The sequence below is a fragment of the Silene latifolia genome, chromosome 1 (genome assembly GCF_048544455.1).
Source record: "Silene latifolia isolate original U9 population chromosome 1, ASM4854445v1, whole genome shotgun sequence".
Taxonomy (NCBI): domain Eukaryota; kingdom Viridiplantae; phylum Streptophyta; class Magnoliopsida; order Caryophyllales; family Caryophyllaceae; genus Silene; species Silene latifolia.
The window spans coordinates 97,883,194-97,903,372 of record NC_133526.1 but is presented as its reverse complement, the minus strand read 5'-3'; the positions used below and the strand labels follow the sequence as shown (position 1 = coordinate 97,903,372).

Here is a 20,179-nt window from a genome sequence, read left to right as displayed (position 1 = left end):
TCAAATGAGTGATTTTTATCATATAACTATATCCAATGTTACTACAATTCTTTTATTTAATGACGAACTTACTTTTACTACTTAGGCATGCAATTTTAAGAGGATTATATATTTATATAAATATATTACATATATGCATTAAATCAAATCGAAAGAATTATGCAATATTATATATTATGGAATCTAACTTAAATTATTTATATCCTACTTATATTATATTTTTGTATGTTAAATAATTAACATCTCTATACATCTAATAAACTATAAAATTTAATAAAATAGCATAGATTTTAAATTTAATATATAATTTTATGATGATAATAATTAATACCATAAGTGTGCATGTTTATACCAATTAATTATTTTATTTTAAGGAAATTGACCATCTTCTAGTCTTTTATAAATATTTAGGAAAATTATCAAGCATCTTCTTTCTTTTAGTCTCCTTGAAATTGACTATAGTATTGATTATTTTATTTTTTTAAGGAAATTGACCAAGTTTTAGTGTCTTACAAATGTTTAGAAAAATTACCATGCTTCTATATAATTTAATTTTAACCCAAACTATATAATATTTGCATTGAGATCCCTTAATCGGGTCCATCACACGGTGCTAGTGATTTAAAACTATATAGTATAATTAATTTGTATAACTTTCTTTAATTACATTGAAGTCGATCTCTTGATTTCTGGATTTAATATATAGTATTGATAAGCTACTTTGGTCAAATAAGCTACCTGGAGTGTCGTGCCAAACGGAGCCTATACCTAGTGGACATAAGTTAGAAAAACCGTAATTTTTGTTAGTATATATAATAAGGTGGCAGAAAGGATTTAGTCAACGCGAAAACAAGGGACCAAGGGTCCAAGACTAGAGTGGTCAGATTGAAATGGTCAATTAACCATGTAATGATAACGTGCTAATCTGCCCTTGAGAGCGGATTTGTTGTCCCAATTTTATGTCTTATCTTTTATCTCATTATATTATCATTGTGATACATGATTAATTCAATAAAAAATTTATTTTTATTTATTTTATTTTGTAAATAATCATGTATAGTAAGATAAAGGTAATCAGACAGAAGATAAGACATAATAATGAAACAGATCATCTCATATTACTAATGATTAATTAATAATTAATACGGTATAAATCTATTGTGTTAGCCGTGTGATGATTGTTCAAGGACATAATTATAACTTCTCATCCAAATTATATATTTGATTGTTTATTTTGACCTTATTTGGTACTCAGCAGATTAAAATTAGCAGAAACAGATTAGTCAAGCATATTACAAATGACAGATTTGATTGACATGTTTGACTAGTTTATTACAATTAGCATATTTAGTAGAAGACCTTGTTTGACACTCAGCAGATTATAATTAGCAGAAGCAGTTGGTCAAGCAGATTACAAATGACAGATTTGATTGACATATTTAACTAGTATATTACAATTAGCAATTTAGTAAAAGTGGTTTGTAATTTGGGGGTTTAGGTTAATAGATTGTTGTATACATGTGTAAATTAAAGACAAATTCATTTTTGTAATCTACTAAAGTGAATATGTTGGGGCGAGCAGCATATTGGAAAACAATAGATTGGAGCTCAATCTACTATTTCAATATGTCATTTACCAAACACGTTATCAAACACGTACGTCCCTGTTTGGTATTCAGCAGATTATAATTAGCAGAAGCAGATTGGCAGGCAGATTATAAATGATAGATTTGATTGGCATGTTTGCCTAGTATATAATTAGCGGATTTAGTAGAAGTGTTTGGTAATTAACGGGTTTAGGTTAATAGGTTGTTGTATACATGAGTAAATTATAAACAGTTTCATTTTTTTACAATCTACTAAAGTGAATATGCTAGGGGGAGCAGCATATTGGAAAACCGTAAATTGGAGCTCAATCTACTGTTTCAATATGTCATTTACCAAACACGTAATTTAGTAGATTGTTGAGTCAAACATGCTAAAAGCCTTAAATATGCTGAAATTTCATCAATCTACTGTTTACCAAATACCCATGTATTGTTGAGTCAAACATGCTAAAAGTCTTAAATATGCTGAAATTTTATCAATCTACTGTTTACCAAACACCCATTTTTCTTTTGCATAGTATTGTAGTTACCCGTCTCGATCATTTATTTTGGAAAAGGTAAAAAAGTTAATTACTCCAATCAAAACTCAACTCAAGATTTAGTATTTTGATTTGATTATGTAGATAAATAGAATGTCTAATAAGGTCATATATAGAATATCCTTTTTATAATAGACTTCCTTTTAAGATGTTTAAAGCATATAGCTAAATTTAAAATAGAAAGTAGTAAAATAGCTTAACCCACCACATTAGGGTCAAGATCAATCTAACACTTAACCTAGATAATTTAGCGGAAGATTAATATTTAAAACATATAAGCTAAATTTAAAACAGAAAATATTAGATCATGTTCTTTTCGGTTGAAAAAAGCTGCACTAAACTGGACTTAATGGAGCTGAACTGAAATGAAGTAAGAATTAATTTGTGAAGACATGAGCTCAGCTGAACTGAACTGAAATGAGCTGAAATAAGCCCGAAAGAACTGAACTAATATGATAATATTTTTACAAACTAAAATTTATACTTGATAATTATAACTAAAATACTTACTCTTTATATTGAACTATAAATTTAATTATTAAATTAATAAATGTACAAATACTTCAAATAAAGCATATGAATTAAATTGTGTAATTTTATATTCTATTAATAAAACAATATTTTAATTTTAATGTTTTTTTCATTTTTAAAATAATTAATAACGCAAAACATGTTTTGACATAAAAATTGTTGTAATAAAACATAGTTTTATATTTTGAGGTCTGTTAATTAACGCTCAGAAGATACGGGTTGATGAGTTTTATCTATTTGTACCATTTTAAACTTTTAATAGGAGCTTGTCATATTTACTCCCTCCTATTCCGAATAAGTGTCCCATTTGGACAATGACACGAAAATTAAGGAATATAGTTAAAATAATGAAAATTATTTTATAGAGGTAAAAATATACTTCCTCCATTCAACTCCACTCTACCACTTTCTTTTTTCACGTTTGCCAACGCGTGTTTTACGCGTTAAATATCGTTAGCTACGTATTTGCAAAAAATATAAAAGTTAGTTATTTTTAATATACTCGTAAAGACGAATCAAACAAGATCACACATGAATATATTTCCACTTACGTATCGAGAGAAAATCGAAATTAAACACACAATTGTAAATAGTGTACAAAAGTGAAATAGGTAGAGTGGAGTTGAATGGAGGAAGTAAGAGTTAAATAAAGAAAAGTATTGAATATGATGGGTTAGAGGTGGTAAATAAAGAAAAGAGTTAAGGGTAAAAAAGTAAAAAACCATGTCTAAATATGACAAATGGAATAGTTATGTAAATTGACGGAAATAATGAATGGGACACTTATTTAGAATAAGAGGAAGTATTATTTTTTCCATAAAAGCAGTTGTAGACTTGTAGTAGTACACCAAATGAATAGAGCACATGATATAAACTTATAAATTCACACCTATCCCTCCCTCGCCTCACCTCCTCTTTCTTTCCTTTTCTGTTTTTCCTAACCACCTTTTCCCTCTTTTTCTCTCTCTTCACCAACTAACCCACCTTCCTCGCCGGAATACCGCCTTTCCTCTCTTCTCCATCACTGGAATACCGCTCTTTCTCTCCTCCTACCGTCCTTCCACCTTCCTAAACCACTTCGGATCTTCGAAAATTCCGCTCACTATTGATTTCGCTTTCCTATAATGTCGATCATGTTTACACCTCGGTTTTCGTGAAATGCTGAGATCGTGATCTAGGTTTTTTCGTCATTTCGCGACATTAATTTTCGTTTACAACAACGGATATCTTCGCGCGGAAGCTTCGGGATGAGATGGTGTGAATTTCTCTCTTTTTTTTTTTAGTTGCATTTTGTTATGTAAATATGTAATTATGGTGATTTTTCAGGAATTTTGATCTTTGAATGCACGTTCTATTATTTTTATTTTAGGTTATGTTGATGAAATTGTAAATTAGTCCGTTTTCCGCATAAAATCTCATTTGAGAGTTGAGACCGTGTTAAGCTTTAAGACGGACTATAAATTTACTACATAGTCCGTCTTAAACTTAAACAGTCTCCAATGAGATTTTGTGTGAAACACGAATTGATTCACAATTTAAGTTTAACACGGGCTATGTATAAGTTTAAGACGGTCTTAATAATTGTAGTTTTGTTCAAAGTAATTGATTTTTGGCGGGTATATTATATCGTTTTGTAAAAAAGGTGGGCTTGACTTTTTCAACCACGACTAGTTTGAGAGTTTTACTAGTACAGTAGTACCATATTTTACTTGTTTTTATGATTCGTTGTTGGTCAATTTTGTTGACTTTGTCTATTTTTAGGGTAAATTTAATTCAGGTTTGTGAACCCATTTATTTCTTTAGAGTACTTGAATTGGTAATTAATTATTTACTATTTTAATCTACTGAACAATTAGTATGATGGAATGAACATAGAGAAAAGGTAGTCTCTTCGGGGACATATGATAAAATTGGAAGGATACAGAGAAGATTAGGATAATCCTGCGCAAGGATGACACGCATAGATGGAGAATATAGAGAAAAGGTAAGGTTGATAAGTGAATAAGTGAGAGAAATGACGAAAAACATTAAGATGATGGATGGAAATATTTTATTCATGAAAGGGGATGGTCTAGAGGATGATTTATGTTGGCAGACTCCAAATCATTTTGGAAATAAAGCTATGATGTTGCTGTTGTTGTTGATGATTAGGATGGTCTAAGCACAAAGTGATTGGTAACTGGGCCTATAATGGGTAAGGATGTAGAGCCTAAAATTTAAGGTTCTTTGTGTGCTAAAGAGGAAGAATCAAGATGTGGGTCATAGGGAAGTGATAGATTGAGTCTTTTAGGATTGTAGTGTTTGTTTCCTGGAGTTGAAAGCGGACATTCGTGAAACATGCTGTGAGTGAAATGTGAGCATAATTATGTGGAAGATTGGGTGATTTATGTTAATTTTCTGGACATTATGGAACCTCAGTTGCTACAAGATCTGTTGATGAACTTTGAGTATGCAATGGTGGTATGACTTTTGGACAGGAGATTCATTGTTTTAAGACTGCGTGATTTGTGGATAATGTATAGGGTTTGTGATTAGTTACAGACTTACAGTATTCTTTTGAACTTTGAGATTTTTAATGGTAACTTCGATTATTGATTCTATTCGAGGAAAGAGTTGTCTAAGTGGAGGATTTAGCAAATATGTATTGTTTTTCTATAAGCTTTTCGCAACATATTACTCATGACTGCTGCTTCTGAATCAACATAGTTTTTGTTTTTCGAATACATTTTGAGGGATTTAGCAAAAATGTTAACTTCGAGTATGTTTTGTTTTCCCATCTTTTAATCACCAGCACTTTTCCTGTGGCATAGACGTTTTGCATTTTTTAATAACAGTTTCTTCAAGGTCGTCATCTGATTTTTACATGCCAGTGTCTCTCCATGTTTCTGGTCTTTCATGTTCAATTGTATTTTCGGAACATCTTGACCAGTTTACGTGGAATGAGTGCTGTTAAGCTGTATTATATACATTCTTGTAGCGGCTTGTGTAGTTTTTACCTATTTGTTGCATGCATGTTGACATTGTCATTGTTCTGACAGGTGGAAGGGAGGGTTTGTTTGTCGAAAGAGGCTAAAAACAGCTGCCTAGAGTTTCTGAGGCAGAAGAGGCTTCAGAAGATAAAGTCAGAAGCAGAAGCAGAAGGTATCAGGATGAGTAATGTACTTGCTAGAAGTGGAGGGGATGCTTTGAGAGGTTCTGCTTCATGTGGTTTTGGGTGGCCTGGTGATGCAGCTTCACTTTCTTACTCTGCTTTTGCTTCCAATGGAAACGACTTCCCTCCAAAGCGTAAAGTGAATAAATTCAATATGACTGATGTAGATTGGACAGAGAAAATTTCAGAGTGTCCTGTTTACTGTCCAACAAAAGATGAATTTGAAGACCCTTTAGTTTATCTGCAAAAGATAGCTCCCGAAGCATCGAAGTATGGTGAGCATTCTTTGGGTCAATATGATTGGGTTATGGGTCACAAGTTGAGCTTTAGGGCGTGGATTTTCTAGGCATAGCCTTTTTTAGTTTTGGACATGTATTTTATGGTCCCTTTTGAAGGTTGATGCAGTAACTGAAATTGTAGCACATCGATTCCGGTTGGTCATAAATGTTCGAGGCTATATTTTACTTGGTATAGATTATATGGGTATTTGGATGTATGGTGCTAAGCCGAAAGAAAACACGAGTTAACTTTATTTAGTGCATATGAAATGCTGGTATACTTGTTTGTCTTGCCATGAGTTTTTTTGAGAAACATCGTAATTGGAGAAGTTTTACACCAGCTTTCACGCAGTAATTACAGTAGGTGAACTGTGTGTGTATTTACGTCCAACTAAAATAAAGACTATTTTATTATCCATGCCAATCAGGTTTGAGGGAAATCGAGATGTTGAATTACGCCTTTTATTTTCCTTTTTTTTTTTTACTCTTTTGGGTGTGTCCCTTTAAAAGTTGTTTTGGGAACTTGGAAGGCCAGACCTCACATTCTGGGAGTGAGCTAGAGATACACATTGGTGGAGTTGGGCAAGTGGGTGGGTAAAAATGCAAAATATCTTGATTAGCAATGAAATAACTGATTCCCAGTACGACATACTTGATTGTGGAAACTAGTGAAGGTTCTTTGGTGTGCCAATAGCTTATTAATTTCTGTCTGTTCCCTGTTATAATTGCTCTATGTTCCTAAGGATTTGCTTGTCTTTAACTATTTAGGTATTTGCAAGATTATTTCCCCTATAAGTGCTTCCGTACCTGCTGGCGTTGTTTTGGTGAAGGAGAAAGCAGGTTTTAAGTTTACAACAAGGGTGCAGCCACTTCGTCTTGCTGAATGGGACTCTGATGACAAGGTCACTTTTTTTATGAGTGGCAGGTGAATTTCTAGACTACAGATTGCTGATAATTATGATGTTTGTTCTTTATTATGTTCTTTGGCTTCTGACCAATAATGTTATTTTCCAGACATTATACTTTCTCTGAATTCGAGAAAATGGCAAACAAGGTATTTTCACGTAGATACTACAGCACAGGATGTCTCCCAGCTTCATACTTAGAGAAGGAATTTTGGCAAGAAATAGTTTGCGGGAAGATGGATTCTGTTGAGTATGCTTGCGATGTTGATGGGAGTGCCTTTTCATCTTCTCCCGGGGATCAACTTGGTAGAAGCAAATGGAATTTGAAGGTGTTGCCTTGCACAGCCTTTTTGAACTTTTGTGTTATGTTATGAGCTTATCATTTTTTTTGTTTGATGTAACTTGAATCCATGTTATGTGAAGCTGCAGGGATGTGGCAATATTCGGGTAGTAATTCTAAAAGCTCATTGAACCTTAGAAACCTGAAATGTTTCTTTCAATATTGTATGATCTATTTTATCCGGAACGTAGGTGGCATGGCAAATTCTAATTGTTTTCCAAAGTATTCTTTCCCATTATACGTGGCCTGGTAACAGAGCTACTTAATGCATGGGCTGCACTCTTTATGCAGGTTTAAGAACCTTTCCGGGACATCCAAATATGGCATTTTGGCTTGATTTATTGTTGGTGATACTTTTACTTTCCAAAGGCCATAGTAGGCTGTTGTATGCATGCTCAACCTAACTTGGTTCTTGAACGGTGTGACCAATAAGATTTGATCATTAAGCAGTATATGAGACAAATTACCTGTTTTATTTACCTATTTTCTTAAGCAGTCATCCCTCATATAATGTTATTCAGTTACGCCTATCTCCCCTTGGGTCTTCTAGACATATGCTTCCTCACATTTATCCGCCTTTGTCTCACACTCTCATGATTGGCAATGTTGCAAAAATGCTAAGCATACTTCAGTTACCTTTTTTCTTATTCAGTACTGTTATGTTGTTGTTACTGTTGAATTTGTATCTACCAACTGATTAATGTTTGTTGTATTCAGTTGATATATTTACTTTTACCCTTGTGATTTCAGGAAATTTCTCGTCTTTCCAAATCTGTTTTGCGGCTCTTGGAAACACCAATCCCGGTATGGCTAATAACACTCGGCTAAGCATGAAACTGTCTCTCCTGCTGCTTTATGTTTAGTCATTTCTAAGTTGGTTCTTTTCGACAGGGGATAACAGATCCCATGCTTTACATTGGCATGCTGTTTAGTATGTTTGCCTGGCATGTTGAAGATCATTATTTGTACAGGTATGATTTACCTGTCAATCTGAAATACAAAGTAATAATTTCATTCGAAGGTTTGCTTGACCATGCATTTATTTCTGGATTTTTTTCTCTGCTGTGTTGCAGCATTAATTATCATCATTGTGGTGCTTCGAAAACATGGTACGGTGTACCTGGTGCTTCAGCATTGCAATTTGAAAAAGTGGTGCGGGAACATGTGTATAACAAAGATATTTTATCAACTGAAGGAGAGGATGGAGCTTTTGATGTACTACTAGGAAAAACAACGTTATTTCCTCCAAACATTCTTGTAGAACATGGTGTTCCGGTCTTTAAGGCTGTGCAAAATCCTGGGGAGTATGTAATCACCTTTCCTCGTGCATATCATGCTGGTTTCAGCCATGGTAAGATGGTTTTCTGATTTACCAGTAGGTTGTATTTCTATTTCCAAAATTGCTTATATCGTATATCTGCTATTTTTTTTTCCACGTCAAGAATTACTCAGCTTAAGCATGCATGTCATCATTATAAAGTATCTAGGATCTCAATATAAATTGCAAGCTGTGTTAAACCATCGTTTGAATTTTTAGAATGAGCTAATTTTTTAATGAGATTAGTTTTAGAGATGAGACTGTCCTATACAAACGCTTGGAGTTCATAATTTAGAATGAAACATCTATTTCAGCCAGAATTTCAGAGTGCAGCCTTTGTCGTCGTGTTTCCTTGCTTTTAAAGCTTATGAATAATGACTATTGTTGTGTATGAATCCATATCTTGGTTGGTTTTAGCTACAGGGATGGTGGGTTAGTTCTTGTGTGATGGTTCACTTGATAGTTTGATGTCTAAGCTAGAGGAGCTGATGTCACACACTCATAATCTGGAAAACAGAAGTAAAGAAATTCCCAAATTACCATAATAGGGCGTTAGAAATCCAAATCTAACCTCTAAAAATGACATTCATTGATTTCTAGGCTGTGCGCTCTATTTTCTTTTCATTCTTTTCCAACACCCCACAGAGCATTAGAAGCCTAGAAGGCAACAGAAATAACAGTAGAAAAACCCACATACTAGTCGGGAATCATTGCCTTGGTTGTCGACATGGGGTGTTCAAAGTACCAACATCAGTTAAAAACTCCCATTACCATTGCTGTAAGCTGATAACCTTATGTCAGAATAGCCTTTTGGTGTTTAAAAATCCTATATATGGCTTGTGAACTTGGTTGTTCGTGTTAAAAGGTTGCCCATTTTATCAACATTGGATTGGGCTGGACAAAATTGAGAGGTGAAAAATCGTTAGCTAGAAGTGAGTGCTTTCATGCTGATGATGTATTCCCCCTGTTCCATTAGGACGAGCAGTTACATACCAGGAGTTGACTGCTTGTCCTTTTTATATGATATCATGATATATACCTTTGGCTCTTGGCCCATTATTATTACTATTTTAAAAACTTGTTCTGTTTCAACTAATATGGACACATTTGCCCTTTTTTCTTTTATGGCGATAGTAGTGGCCAGTGTGTTGCTTTTGTCTTGACAACATAATTGTGAGGACTCGTGCTTTCCAGAGTTCAAGTGAAAATCATAGGGGTTCTCTGAAGTTAGTAATGCTGGCTCAGTTTTTGTTGCCAGAGGAACTTGTTAGTTGATAGTCTTGCTACTTATGGACTTTTTTGTTTGGTTGTGTCAGTAAATCTGTAGTGTTCTTGTGGAATGGTAGTTCAACTGATGACATTATTGTTATTAGACTTGGGTCTTGGGTATTTGCTAATCGTTATTCTTTCACCACCATTATCAATGAACTTACATTGTCTATCTTCAGGTTTTAACTGTGGTGAAGCGGTAAATTTTGCAATTGGGGATTGGTTTCCATTGGGAGCTGTTGCAAGCCGGCGTTATGCATTTCTAAATAGGATTCCTCTACTTCCTCACGAGGAACTTCTTTGCAAGGAGGCAATGATTCTGTACAGAAGCTTGGAATCTGGATATCCAGATTATTCAACTTCTGACATGATTTGTCATTTCTCAGTTAAAGCTTCATTTGTCCAACTTATGAGATTCCATCATCGTGTTCGTTGGTCGTTAATGAGATCAAAGCTCTGTTCATCTGTTTCCATGGATGCTTCTGGCACGATTTTATGCAGCCAGTGCAAACGTGATTGTTATCTTGCCTATATCAGTTGCAGCTGCTTGTTGCATCCTGTGTGCCTTCGTCATGGTATACCATTTTTGTTTAGTACTCTCTCCACTCTAAATTTATTGTCCCCCTTGACTTTGATGGTCAACCACGGTTAACTTTGATCTTTAATATCTTCAATTATATGAAGAGTGACAATGTGACATGTCATATAAAGTTAAAAAAAAAAAACGAATATTTTCATATTCAAAAAGTTGCAACTGTGGTTCATTCTCATCAGAAAGTATCGGTCAAAGATGGGAACAATATAAATGACATGGAGGACGTTGTAAATTGGTATTGGCTCCACTTTGATTGTCTTATATCGAATCTGTTTCTGCTTCATCCTAGAGTTGAGTACGGTGAATTTCCCTTGTGGCGACAGCTGTACCCTAGTGGTAAGGCAAGATCTTCCAGAACTTGAAGCTGCTGCAAAGAAGTTTGAGCAGGACGATGCAGTCATGGAAGAGCTCAAACAATTGATTGAAAATGAAGATGCAAAGTTGCTGTCTGCTCTGTTCCCTGTCAAGAAGGATGAATATCTACCGTATTGTGATATAAATATTGAGCTCTATCACAGTGTTAATAACACCCTAGGTCAGTCGCGTTCTGAAGACCACTTAGTTACAACTCCTGACATGAAAATTAGTAGGGGGACACAAATTGCTACCAACATGCCAGATACTTCTTCACTCTCTAGTGCTGCCTCCACCCTCTGTTCTTTCCGAGTCCAGGACTCTTCACCTACTGATAATGTAAGTAATCATTTGTATTGATGCTTAATTTATTTCATATTCCTTCTTCGGTTTTGAAGTAAACTATTCGATATACTGATATACCTTTTAACTTGGTATTTCTTTGGCTCTGTGCTTGCAGGTACACGACCTTACTAACTCTAATTTTGCTGATCATGGCAAACATATATCTCACCGTAGTAGACACCACTCTTCTTTATACTCTTTGTCAAATAATGATTGCTCAAGTTCTAATGAAGGAAATCAGCATCGATCAGAACCTTCTTCTAATGCGGGTTACTGCAGCGATGATTCTGATTCAGAAATATTCAGGGTTAAACGCCGATCTTCTGTTAAGTTGGAAAGGCGGAACATTATTGGTGGTATGAGGTCGGGCCTTGTTCAAGTTCAGGTATTATATCAAATATTTGATTCTGGACTTCTTGTAACTTGTTTATCATCTGTCATTTTGATATGGCTTGCTATACTTCCAAAGTTCCAAGTACCAATTCTATTAGGGTTGACGTATATATTCTTACAAATAAGCCTCTAAATCACTGAAATGCTCAGTTTGTTTTTGGCATAATCAGTAAGAAATTTGACTGAATGGTAGGTCGCACTGAATATGTGGTGCTTTTGTTTTTTGGCCATTTTACAACAAAAAACATGGCCAAAATAGAAATGAGGCAATTATAAGAATGAACAAAAACTGGAAATTGAGGCATTTTCACGGAATAAGAGGGAGTAGGCTTTTTCTCCCTTAATCGTTGTGCAGTCTTTGAAAAGGACTTCTTAGACATCAATTAGTCATTATATATGTTTTATGGTAAATGGCTAAATGCTGTACCTTTACAAATAAATTTATCGGTGAAATTGCTTGTGATTACCAGGGTCTTAAACGGCTAAAGAAAGTGCAGGCAGGAGGACAATGTAGGGAGATGGTAACTCGTGATTATTCAAGTAGTGTACCCATCAAGGATACCAAGGTAGGTGATGCTAGGAACCGGCCTCCTAAAGCCTCTAACATTCGTGGAACCATTGAAGTTAAGAGGACGCTCAATGGCTCAACTTTGAAACACCAAGATTATACTATAAATAGAGGGTTTCTGCGGGATGCCGGAAAGAACAGAAGAGAACTATCTTCAGTAGAGATAGTGCCAAAACGTGTCAAAGTAAAAGGCCCTTCATTCCTAGGGTCAAATAACAGAATACATAACCCTTCAAGCAAAACCCGTATACTTTAGACACATTAGCCCGCCCGCCCAACTTCTAAATTTGTTGGGAGGTCCGACTTTGCCAACTTGTGTGGAAATTACAGAAACTGATATTGTGAAGCATGGAGGAATTAACAGGGCTGATAGCCGACTTGACATTCTTTTGTGCAGGCCTCAAATTGAGGCAAATCGCATCCGATTGATCCGATTCTTTTGCTGGAGCATTTTTCTGTCTTTGGCAGGAGAAGGTTTCCGCAGTTGGGATATTATTAGAAATTCTGTTGGTCACTTTACTGTATATTTTCGTTTTAGGCAGGACTGGAATATTTCCAGTATTCTTAGCTGACAGTAGTCTACTCTCCTTACTTTGCCTTCGGTTCCTTATTCTTTTTGTAGCTACAGGTGATTGTAACCTTTGACTACATAAATAAAATGCAGAGGAAAGCCCTTCTTTTCTCGTACTTCTTTGGCTATTTGATTATTCTGTGTATTCAATGTGACGATGTTCTAATGATTTTTGGGATGCAAATCGTTTTGCTACAAGTTATTGGCAGACTTTTTATGTGTTGCTATGCTATGAGCTTCAAGGAAAAGATCTCTGCTATCGGTGAGGTGGTTGATTTTTATCTCGTTGATAAGCTGGTCTATTATTGTTGGCCAATTCTAGCGGTCTTTTTCAGTTTCGATGACCATCAATTATGTCCTACTTATTGGTTTAGTTTCTGTCTCTATAAAATGACTAGTGAAAAGCCTGAAGACTTTCAGTGTCTTGGTTCTTCTAAGCTTGATTGTTTCTCTCTTGTCTCAACAAGAGAGCCAAATTTGTTTTCAGAATTTGTTTATTTGCTCTTGCAATCAGTCGTTATTCAATTGTGGTAAATATCTTTTGTATTATAGGATGAATTTTATCTCTTTGATAATACTGTGTATTATTGTGTGCAATCTCTACTGATTTTTCTCTCTTTTGAGGAGTTATTATATGACCATAAAATATCCCTTGCTTGTTGGTTTAGACTCTACCTTCATAAATTGAGCAGGGTAGAGTTTCAGCCCTTTGTTTTTGTTTTTCTTAAACTCGACTTGGGTCTTATCGCCTCTATTAGAACCAAATTTAATTTCGAATCATGTATGACTGTTCTTACAATCCATCGTACATGTAGCATAGCTCATGAACTCTGTTGGTTATGGTTGCGTTTAATTTTAATGAGTTTAGCATTCTGTGACGTTTCCAAGTCACCTAAGCATGTTTTCATCTCTATATATTTTTCATGAATATTGCCTTTTGGAATGTTAGAGGCACCAAAAGAAAGAGCTTTGCCGAAAAACTTAATTTCTTTTGCTCGTCAAATGGAGTTAAAATTTTAGCTATTTGTGACACTAAATCGACTTCTAAACCCGAATCTTTTTTGATAGCTAATTTTGGGTTTACTAATTGTGATTTTATTCCTAGTTTTGGGTTATCTTGCGGAATTTGGTTATTTTGGAAAGAAACCATCACCATGACTTTTTCGTTTAAAGTCACTTTTAAATCAAACAGATTCATTGCTTGTGAGGTCTCTGACTTAACGAAAAATGTGAGTTTTTCCCTTATTTTTGTCTATGCTCCGGCACAACCGTCTGACAAGTCGGACTTTTGGAATGAACTGCAGAATTTTATCCTTAATATTGATTTGCCTAATTGTATAGATCTCCCTTTTTCCGGTAATTTTTTTACTTGGAGAAAAAAGAAAAGTGGTTCTGAAAATGTTTTTGAAATACTTGATAGAGCCTTAGCGTCTCCTAATTGGATTAGTAGATATCCAAACATGCAATTTGTGCATCATGCTTTCACTAGCTCCGACCATTGTCCTATCTCTGTGAAGTTTCATGACCGATTTCATAAGAAAGCCTCTCCTTTTCGATTTGAACTCATGTGGACCCTCCAGAATGATTTCAGTAAAATGGTTAAAAGTTGTTGGCAATACAAATTTCAGGGATCTTATATGTTCTGTCTCTCCCAAAAATGCAAATTGCTAAAACAAAAGGCTAAGAAATAGAATCAGTCTACTTTTGGAAATGTTTTTAGACAACTTTCAATTGCTGAAAAAAAGTTAGAAAATATACAAAATCAACTAGGCACATCTTATAGTACCAATTTAGAAGTCGCGCAATTGAGATGGTTGAAAAAGCGCGATGCACTCCTTGACTATAAACGTGTTTACTGGCAACAAAAAACTCGTATAAATAAAGCTAATTTTGGAGATAATAATACCAAGTTTTTTCAAACTCATGCCACGATTAGACGTAGTAGAAATGGTATTAAACAGTTTATAAATAAGAATGGTGCTTGCATTACTGATCAAAACCTTATTAAGCAAGAAATATACGAGGAGTTTAAACTTAGGTTTGCGAAAAATCCTCTTTGTAACTTCGACAAAAATGAGGATTTTAAGTCTATTTGTGGATTAATTACAGACGAAGATAACAGATTTTTTACAGGTAATATTAGTAGGGAAGAGGTTAAACAAATTGTGTTTAGTTTAGCCGCAGATAAATTGCCCAGGTACCGATGGATTTCCTGCAGAGTTTTTTCAAAAATACTGGGATATTGTAGGAAATTCTGTCACTAAAGCAGTTTTAGCATTTTTCCATTATGAGAAATTACTAAAAGAAATAAATCATACTTTCATAGCATTGATTCCTAACATTGAAAATCCTCAAACAGCAAACCATTTTCGCCCAATTAGTCTTTGTTCAACAATTTATAAAATTATTGCAAAAATCTTGACTAATCGTCTTCAAAGTGTCTTGCATAAGATTATAAACCCGTTTCAAGGTGCTTTTACACCTAATCGATTCATTCAAGATAATATTCTTTTAGCACACGAAATTTTCAACCCGTTTAAACGTAAAGAAGGCAAAGGAGGTTGGATTGCAATCAAACTTGATATGGAGAAAACATACGACAGACTAGAATGGAATTTTATCGAGGAAACTTTTAAGCAAATGGGTTTTAATGCTAAGTGGATTTCACGGATTATGGCATGTATAAACACTATTTCTTACTCAGTGTTAGTAAATGGAACACCAGGAGACGTTTTTAGACCCACTCGAGGTATTCGACAAGGAGACTCACTTTCGCCATATATATTTATTATGTGCGCCGAGATTTTAGCAAGATCTCTACAAAAAAAATAGTGATGTTAGCTCTAGTGATATTGGTATTAGAATTGGATCCGGGTTGGAGAAAATTCTTTTTCTCGCTTTTGCGGATGACACTATCATTTTCGTTAAAGCCTCTAACCAGAGTTGTAGAACTATTAAGTCTATTTTAGATAAATTTTGCACGATTTCGGGACAATTTGTTAATTTTGACAAATCCACTTTTCAATGCACTAGAAATATTGAGCGTTCTCTTCGTGAATCCTTTAGAGACATTCTTCATATGAACGAGGAAGCTCATTTGGGTAAGTATTTAGGATGTCCTATAATTGATAGCAGAGTGACTAAAAATACTTTCGAGAACATTATTCAATCTTCTTGCACTCAATTATCGAAATGGAAAGCGAATTCTCTATCCCAAGCAGGTGGACTAGTTCTCGTCAATGCTAATTTAGCCGCGAAGGGAACTTTTCAGATGCAAAGCTTCCTCCTTCCTTCGTCGATCCATAATGGATTAGATAAAATTAATAGAGACTTTCTTTGGAATAAGAATCCTTCCCAGCGTTCTCCTAATTTGATTGGTTGGCATAAAGTTTGTTTACCAAAGCCGGTTGGTGGTTTAGGAATTAAATCTTCTGAAGCAGCTAATAAAGCTCTTCAAATGAAACTTTTATGCAAAATTCTTATGGATAAGGAAAGTATATGGGTCAAAGTGGTAACTAAAAAATACTTGAGAAATTGTTCACTCTTTGATCATAAGCCTAATTCAGTCTCTTCGTGCCAATGGCGTAAACTTATGAGTCTTCGGACTTTATTTAGAAAAGGACTGAGATGGCAGGTAGGTAATGGTAGCAACATTAAGTTTTGGTCTGATAATTGGGTTTTTTCACACCCACTTACAAGCAGTATGGTTGATGATGATAGTAACCGTGATCTTAATCTTTTGGTTAAAGATTTCATAACCTCGGACAAACAATGGGATGTTTGTAAATTATCCAGTTTAGTGAATAACGATATTGTTAATCAGATTACTAACATTCCACTGCCACATAATGATATTCTAGATACCCTCATTTGGGGGTTGTTCGTAGATGGAAATTTCTCTACCAAAACAGCAACTTGGTTAGCGCAAGGTTTGTTCGATCAAGCTTTTGACAAATATGAATTTCAGTGGATTTGGAAATTGAATATTCGTCCAAAATTGAAATTTTTTCTTTGGAAAGCCTGTGTTAACGGCCTTCCAACGAAAAGTAGACTTCTCAAGAGTCATATTGATGTCCCACCTTATTGTGTTCTGTGCAACAATCCTATTGAAAACAAAGATCATTTCTTTTACGAATGTCCCTTGATTGGGTCTGTCATCCAAGACCTGAACATTATTAGTTTCAACGAGTTTTTGTCAAATTATGATAATATTACAAGTCAAAGTTTTGTAACGAAACTTAATTATCTCAAAGAATTAATTCCCAAAGATGATTTCATTAAGATTATTTTTATTTGGTGGAATGCATGGTTTCATAGAAATGATATTATATTTAATAATGTTAATTTAAGTATCAGCAAACTTATTACTTTATGTAATAATAGCATTAAGACCTGGAATGTGATTAGATTTAAGGATCTCAACAATTCCGAGATAGAAGAGTCAGCTAGAACTCTAGTAAAGAAGAAATTAGGTGGGAAAAACCTAGAAACGGTTTCCTAAAGCTATATTTTGGAGGATCAAGAATAGAAGGTAATAAAGCTGCTATAGGATATTTTATAAGATATCACAATGGTAAAATTGTTTTGTTGGGAGCAAAAAAATGCGGATCTAATAGTATCCTTGTTGCGGAAGCTCTCGCTTTAAAAGAAGGTATTTTAGCAGTTAAATGCTTAGGAGTCTCAAAGTTAATTGTGGAGGATGATAATTTATGTGTTATTAACTCAATTCGAGGTATTTGCAAATTCCTTGGGAAATTTCTAGTATTATCAAGGATGTGAAATTATACCTTCATTTTTTCGATGAAGTGATAATTAAACATTGCTTTCGTGAAGCCAACAAGGTTGCTGACTTTATGACTACTATTGGACATTCATGTCCAACTCTTTTGAGGTGGTTTGATGGCCGGTGGCTTCAACTTACCTCCCTCATTCGAAAGGATGAGATAGGTTGGCCCTACCCTAGAGGAGCAACCTAGTTTTCTTACCTATAATCAAAAAAAAAAAAAAGGCCGGGTTGGACAACAAATGTTGTAAAGCTCTCTGTATTCCCACCCGTTAATCTAAATAAGGGGGTGCAAAAGGTTGGATCACCTAACTGATTGCAATTACGATTTCTGTCCCTCGAAGGGAAAAGTGATGTTTTCTCTTTTTGGTTCATATTCGATCTAATTGGATATTTTCATGTATCGATTCATTTCAGAATACAACATATATCTTGTGGAACGTCTTCTGGTAAAATAAACAAAAGATAAAAATACCAACATAAAAACTTAAATTTATTTTTACTGTAGAATCATCATTAAAAAATATTGAGCTGTCAAATAACCGATGACGGATGTGATGATGGTAGGCAGGATGGAGAAATGTGGTGTGTGAGGGGGAGTGAGCACAAGTGAGAGTGGTTCTACGGTAGAACGTCAGTGCAGTGCCCAGAGGTTAGCCTGGTGATGGACGATGGCAGTAGGCAGTTTTGTGGCCAGTGGTTGGTGAATGAGGATGGCTGGAGATTTGATGGCGGTGGTCTGGTTGTTGGGACTTTGATAGGGAGTTTCCGAAAGTTTGGAGCACGTGTGGCCTAATTAGTTAAAAATGAGATTTTATTTCTGAAGCTTAATTTTCTAACGTGCTTTTCAAAAGTTAGAACTTAGAAGCACCAAGTGTTTGTACTTCTTCTATTTTTAAAGGTAAAACTATGGTTATTGAGTTTCTAAAAAACTATTTAAACTTTTAAATAATGGCGTGTTTTGCCAATTTGTGTTTTTTAACCAAAAAAAAAAACACTTTGAAAAGTGAATGTTTTTGTAAAATAATGCTCAAAAGTAAAAAAAAATTGTCATTTTGGGTCTGAACTAAAAATATTTGTTAAAATGGTGTCCACGTAGGATTGGAAAATCCTGAACCTAAGACATGTGGTAAACACGCTACTGACAATGGCGTGTTTGTGATTTACCTAGTATTTTTGAAAAAAAAACATTAAAGTATCAAAGCCGCCATTAGGGATGGCGTCTATAGTAGAGAAGACACGCTAGTGAGATTGGCGTGTTTCTTTGTGGCTTCTGTTGTAAAAATAAATGTTGCCTCCATCATTTATACAAGCTGCATATTCTAGAACCATGCTAAACTCTTTGCCCATCACCAACTCCCACAACACAACCCAGTTCAGCCATCAATCACTACTTCGCTCCTATCTCCACAACAACCCAAACTACTGCACCTCTTCTATCCATATTCCAGAACCATGCCGAACACCAGCAACAACATCAATTGGCGCTACCTCTTGGCAACCCATCGACTAAATCCACCAGACCACCGTTTGTGGTGGTTCGAAATTGGTAAAAGCGATGGGTTAAGTGATTGATTTGTAATCGAAATCGTGTCCGTTGATGCGTAAATGGTAGAGTAAGCGATGGGTAAACATAATAATCACGGACTTGAGATGGGCCATCGCTCATCTTCAAATTTGGATCAAATGATTTTTAGTACTTTACAATATTGTCGCCGGCAATGATACACATCGATATTGCCGCCGACAATAATACACATCGAAAGCCACCTCCTTTTGCTTTGCCCAACCCGTGCTTCGACCACCCATCGTCACCGTAATCAAGCAAAAATCAATCACAAGACTCAAATTCAACCACTTAACCCATTTATATCAATCACCAATTAAGCTTGTTCATGGATGTGATCCTCGTCTAGGTTGCACGAAAACAGACACGGATACGGACACGACACGGACACGGCAGTCCGATTTTTTTAGGACACGGGACACGACAAAAAAAACCCAATATACATATTAAAATAAAGGGAATTTAAAGCCCATTACAACCAACATCTAAACTTTGGTCATTTAAAGGTCACAAAGTCGTAAAACAACCCATACTAATCTTTAAAATACGAGTTATAATACGATCCAAAGTTAATCATTAAAAAAAAAAAAGAATTACAAAATTTGAACGGTTGAGCTTTGAATCTTTGACACCTATGACCATCTACTATTAATTAAAAACAAGTAGACAACCATCATTAACTCTCCTCTTTTTTTTTTTTTTTTTTTTTTTTTTTTGTCGATAAAAATTAAGTATATTAATAAGATCGTAACCATACATCGAGTTGCACGGGATTCCCCATGACCTCGTACAAGACTTAAAAGGCCTAAAAGAGTCGTCTGAAACCGGCCCACTTACAACTCCAAATAAACAACCAAAAACAGATATAACCAGATCAAACGACAACTTTTATCATCTTCATTCTTCACTGATTTCCGTTGATCTCATCTGTTGCATCCTTCAATCGCTAATAAAAATCACAATTTCCCCCAATTCATCTTCTCCTTCTTCACCATCATCTTCATCACCTTCACCTACAACCACTTCTTCTTGCTCCTCCACCACCACCACCGCAACAACCACCGA

At 35.0% G+C, this 20,179-nt stretch overlaps 1 protein-coding gene and 1 non-coding gene across 2 annotated transcripts; both read left to right on the top strand.

Moving 5' to 3' along the window:
• Window positions 1-3,493: 3,493 nt before the first annotated feature.
• On the top strand, window positions 3,494-12,880 carry LOC141608063 (lysine-specific demethylase JMJ13-like). The gene is made up of 11 exons (XM_074427416.1): window positions 3,494-3,932; window positions 5,716-6,103; window positions 6,875-7,031; window positions 7,121-7,340; window positions 8,102-8,155; window positions 8,243-8,322; window positions 8,425-8,702; window positions 10,118-10,513; window positions 10,823-11,226; window positions 11,348-11,617; window positions 12,096-12,880. The coding sequence occupies exons 1-11, from the start codon at window positions 3,930-3,932 to the stop codon at window positions 12,447-12,449; spliced, it is 2,604 nt and encodes an 867-aa protein (XP_074283517.1). The 5' UTR covers window positions 3,494-3,929; the 3' UTR covers window positions 12,450-12,880.
• Window positions 4,563-4,664, top strand: LOC141624062 (U6 spliceosomal RNA). The gene has a single exon (XR_012533878.1). It is a non-coding gene; the product is annotated as a U6 spliceosomal RNA (small nuclear RNA).
• Window positions 12,881-20,179: the final 7,299 nt, after the last annotated feature.

Coding starts and splice junctions, on each gene's coding strand:
- LOC141608063 (XM_074427416.1), top strand. Junction 10,514..10,822: donor TCCTGTGTGCCTTCGTCATG/GTATACCATTTT, acceptor GCTTCATCCTAG/AGTTGAGTACGGTGAATTTC. Junction 11,227..11,347: donor ACTCTTCACCTACTGATAAT/GTAAGTAATCAT, acceptor CTGTGCTTGCAG/GTACACGACCTTACTAACTC.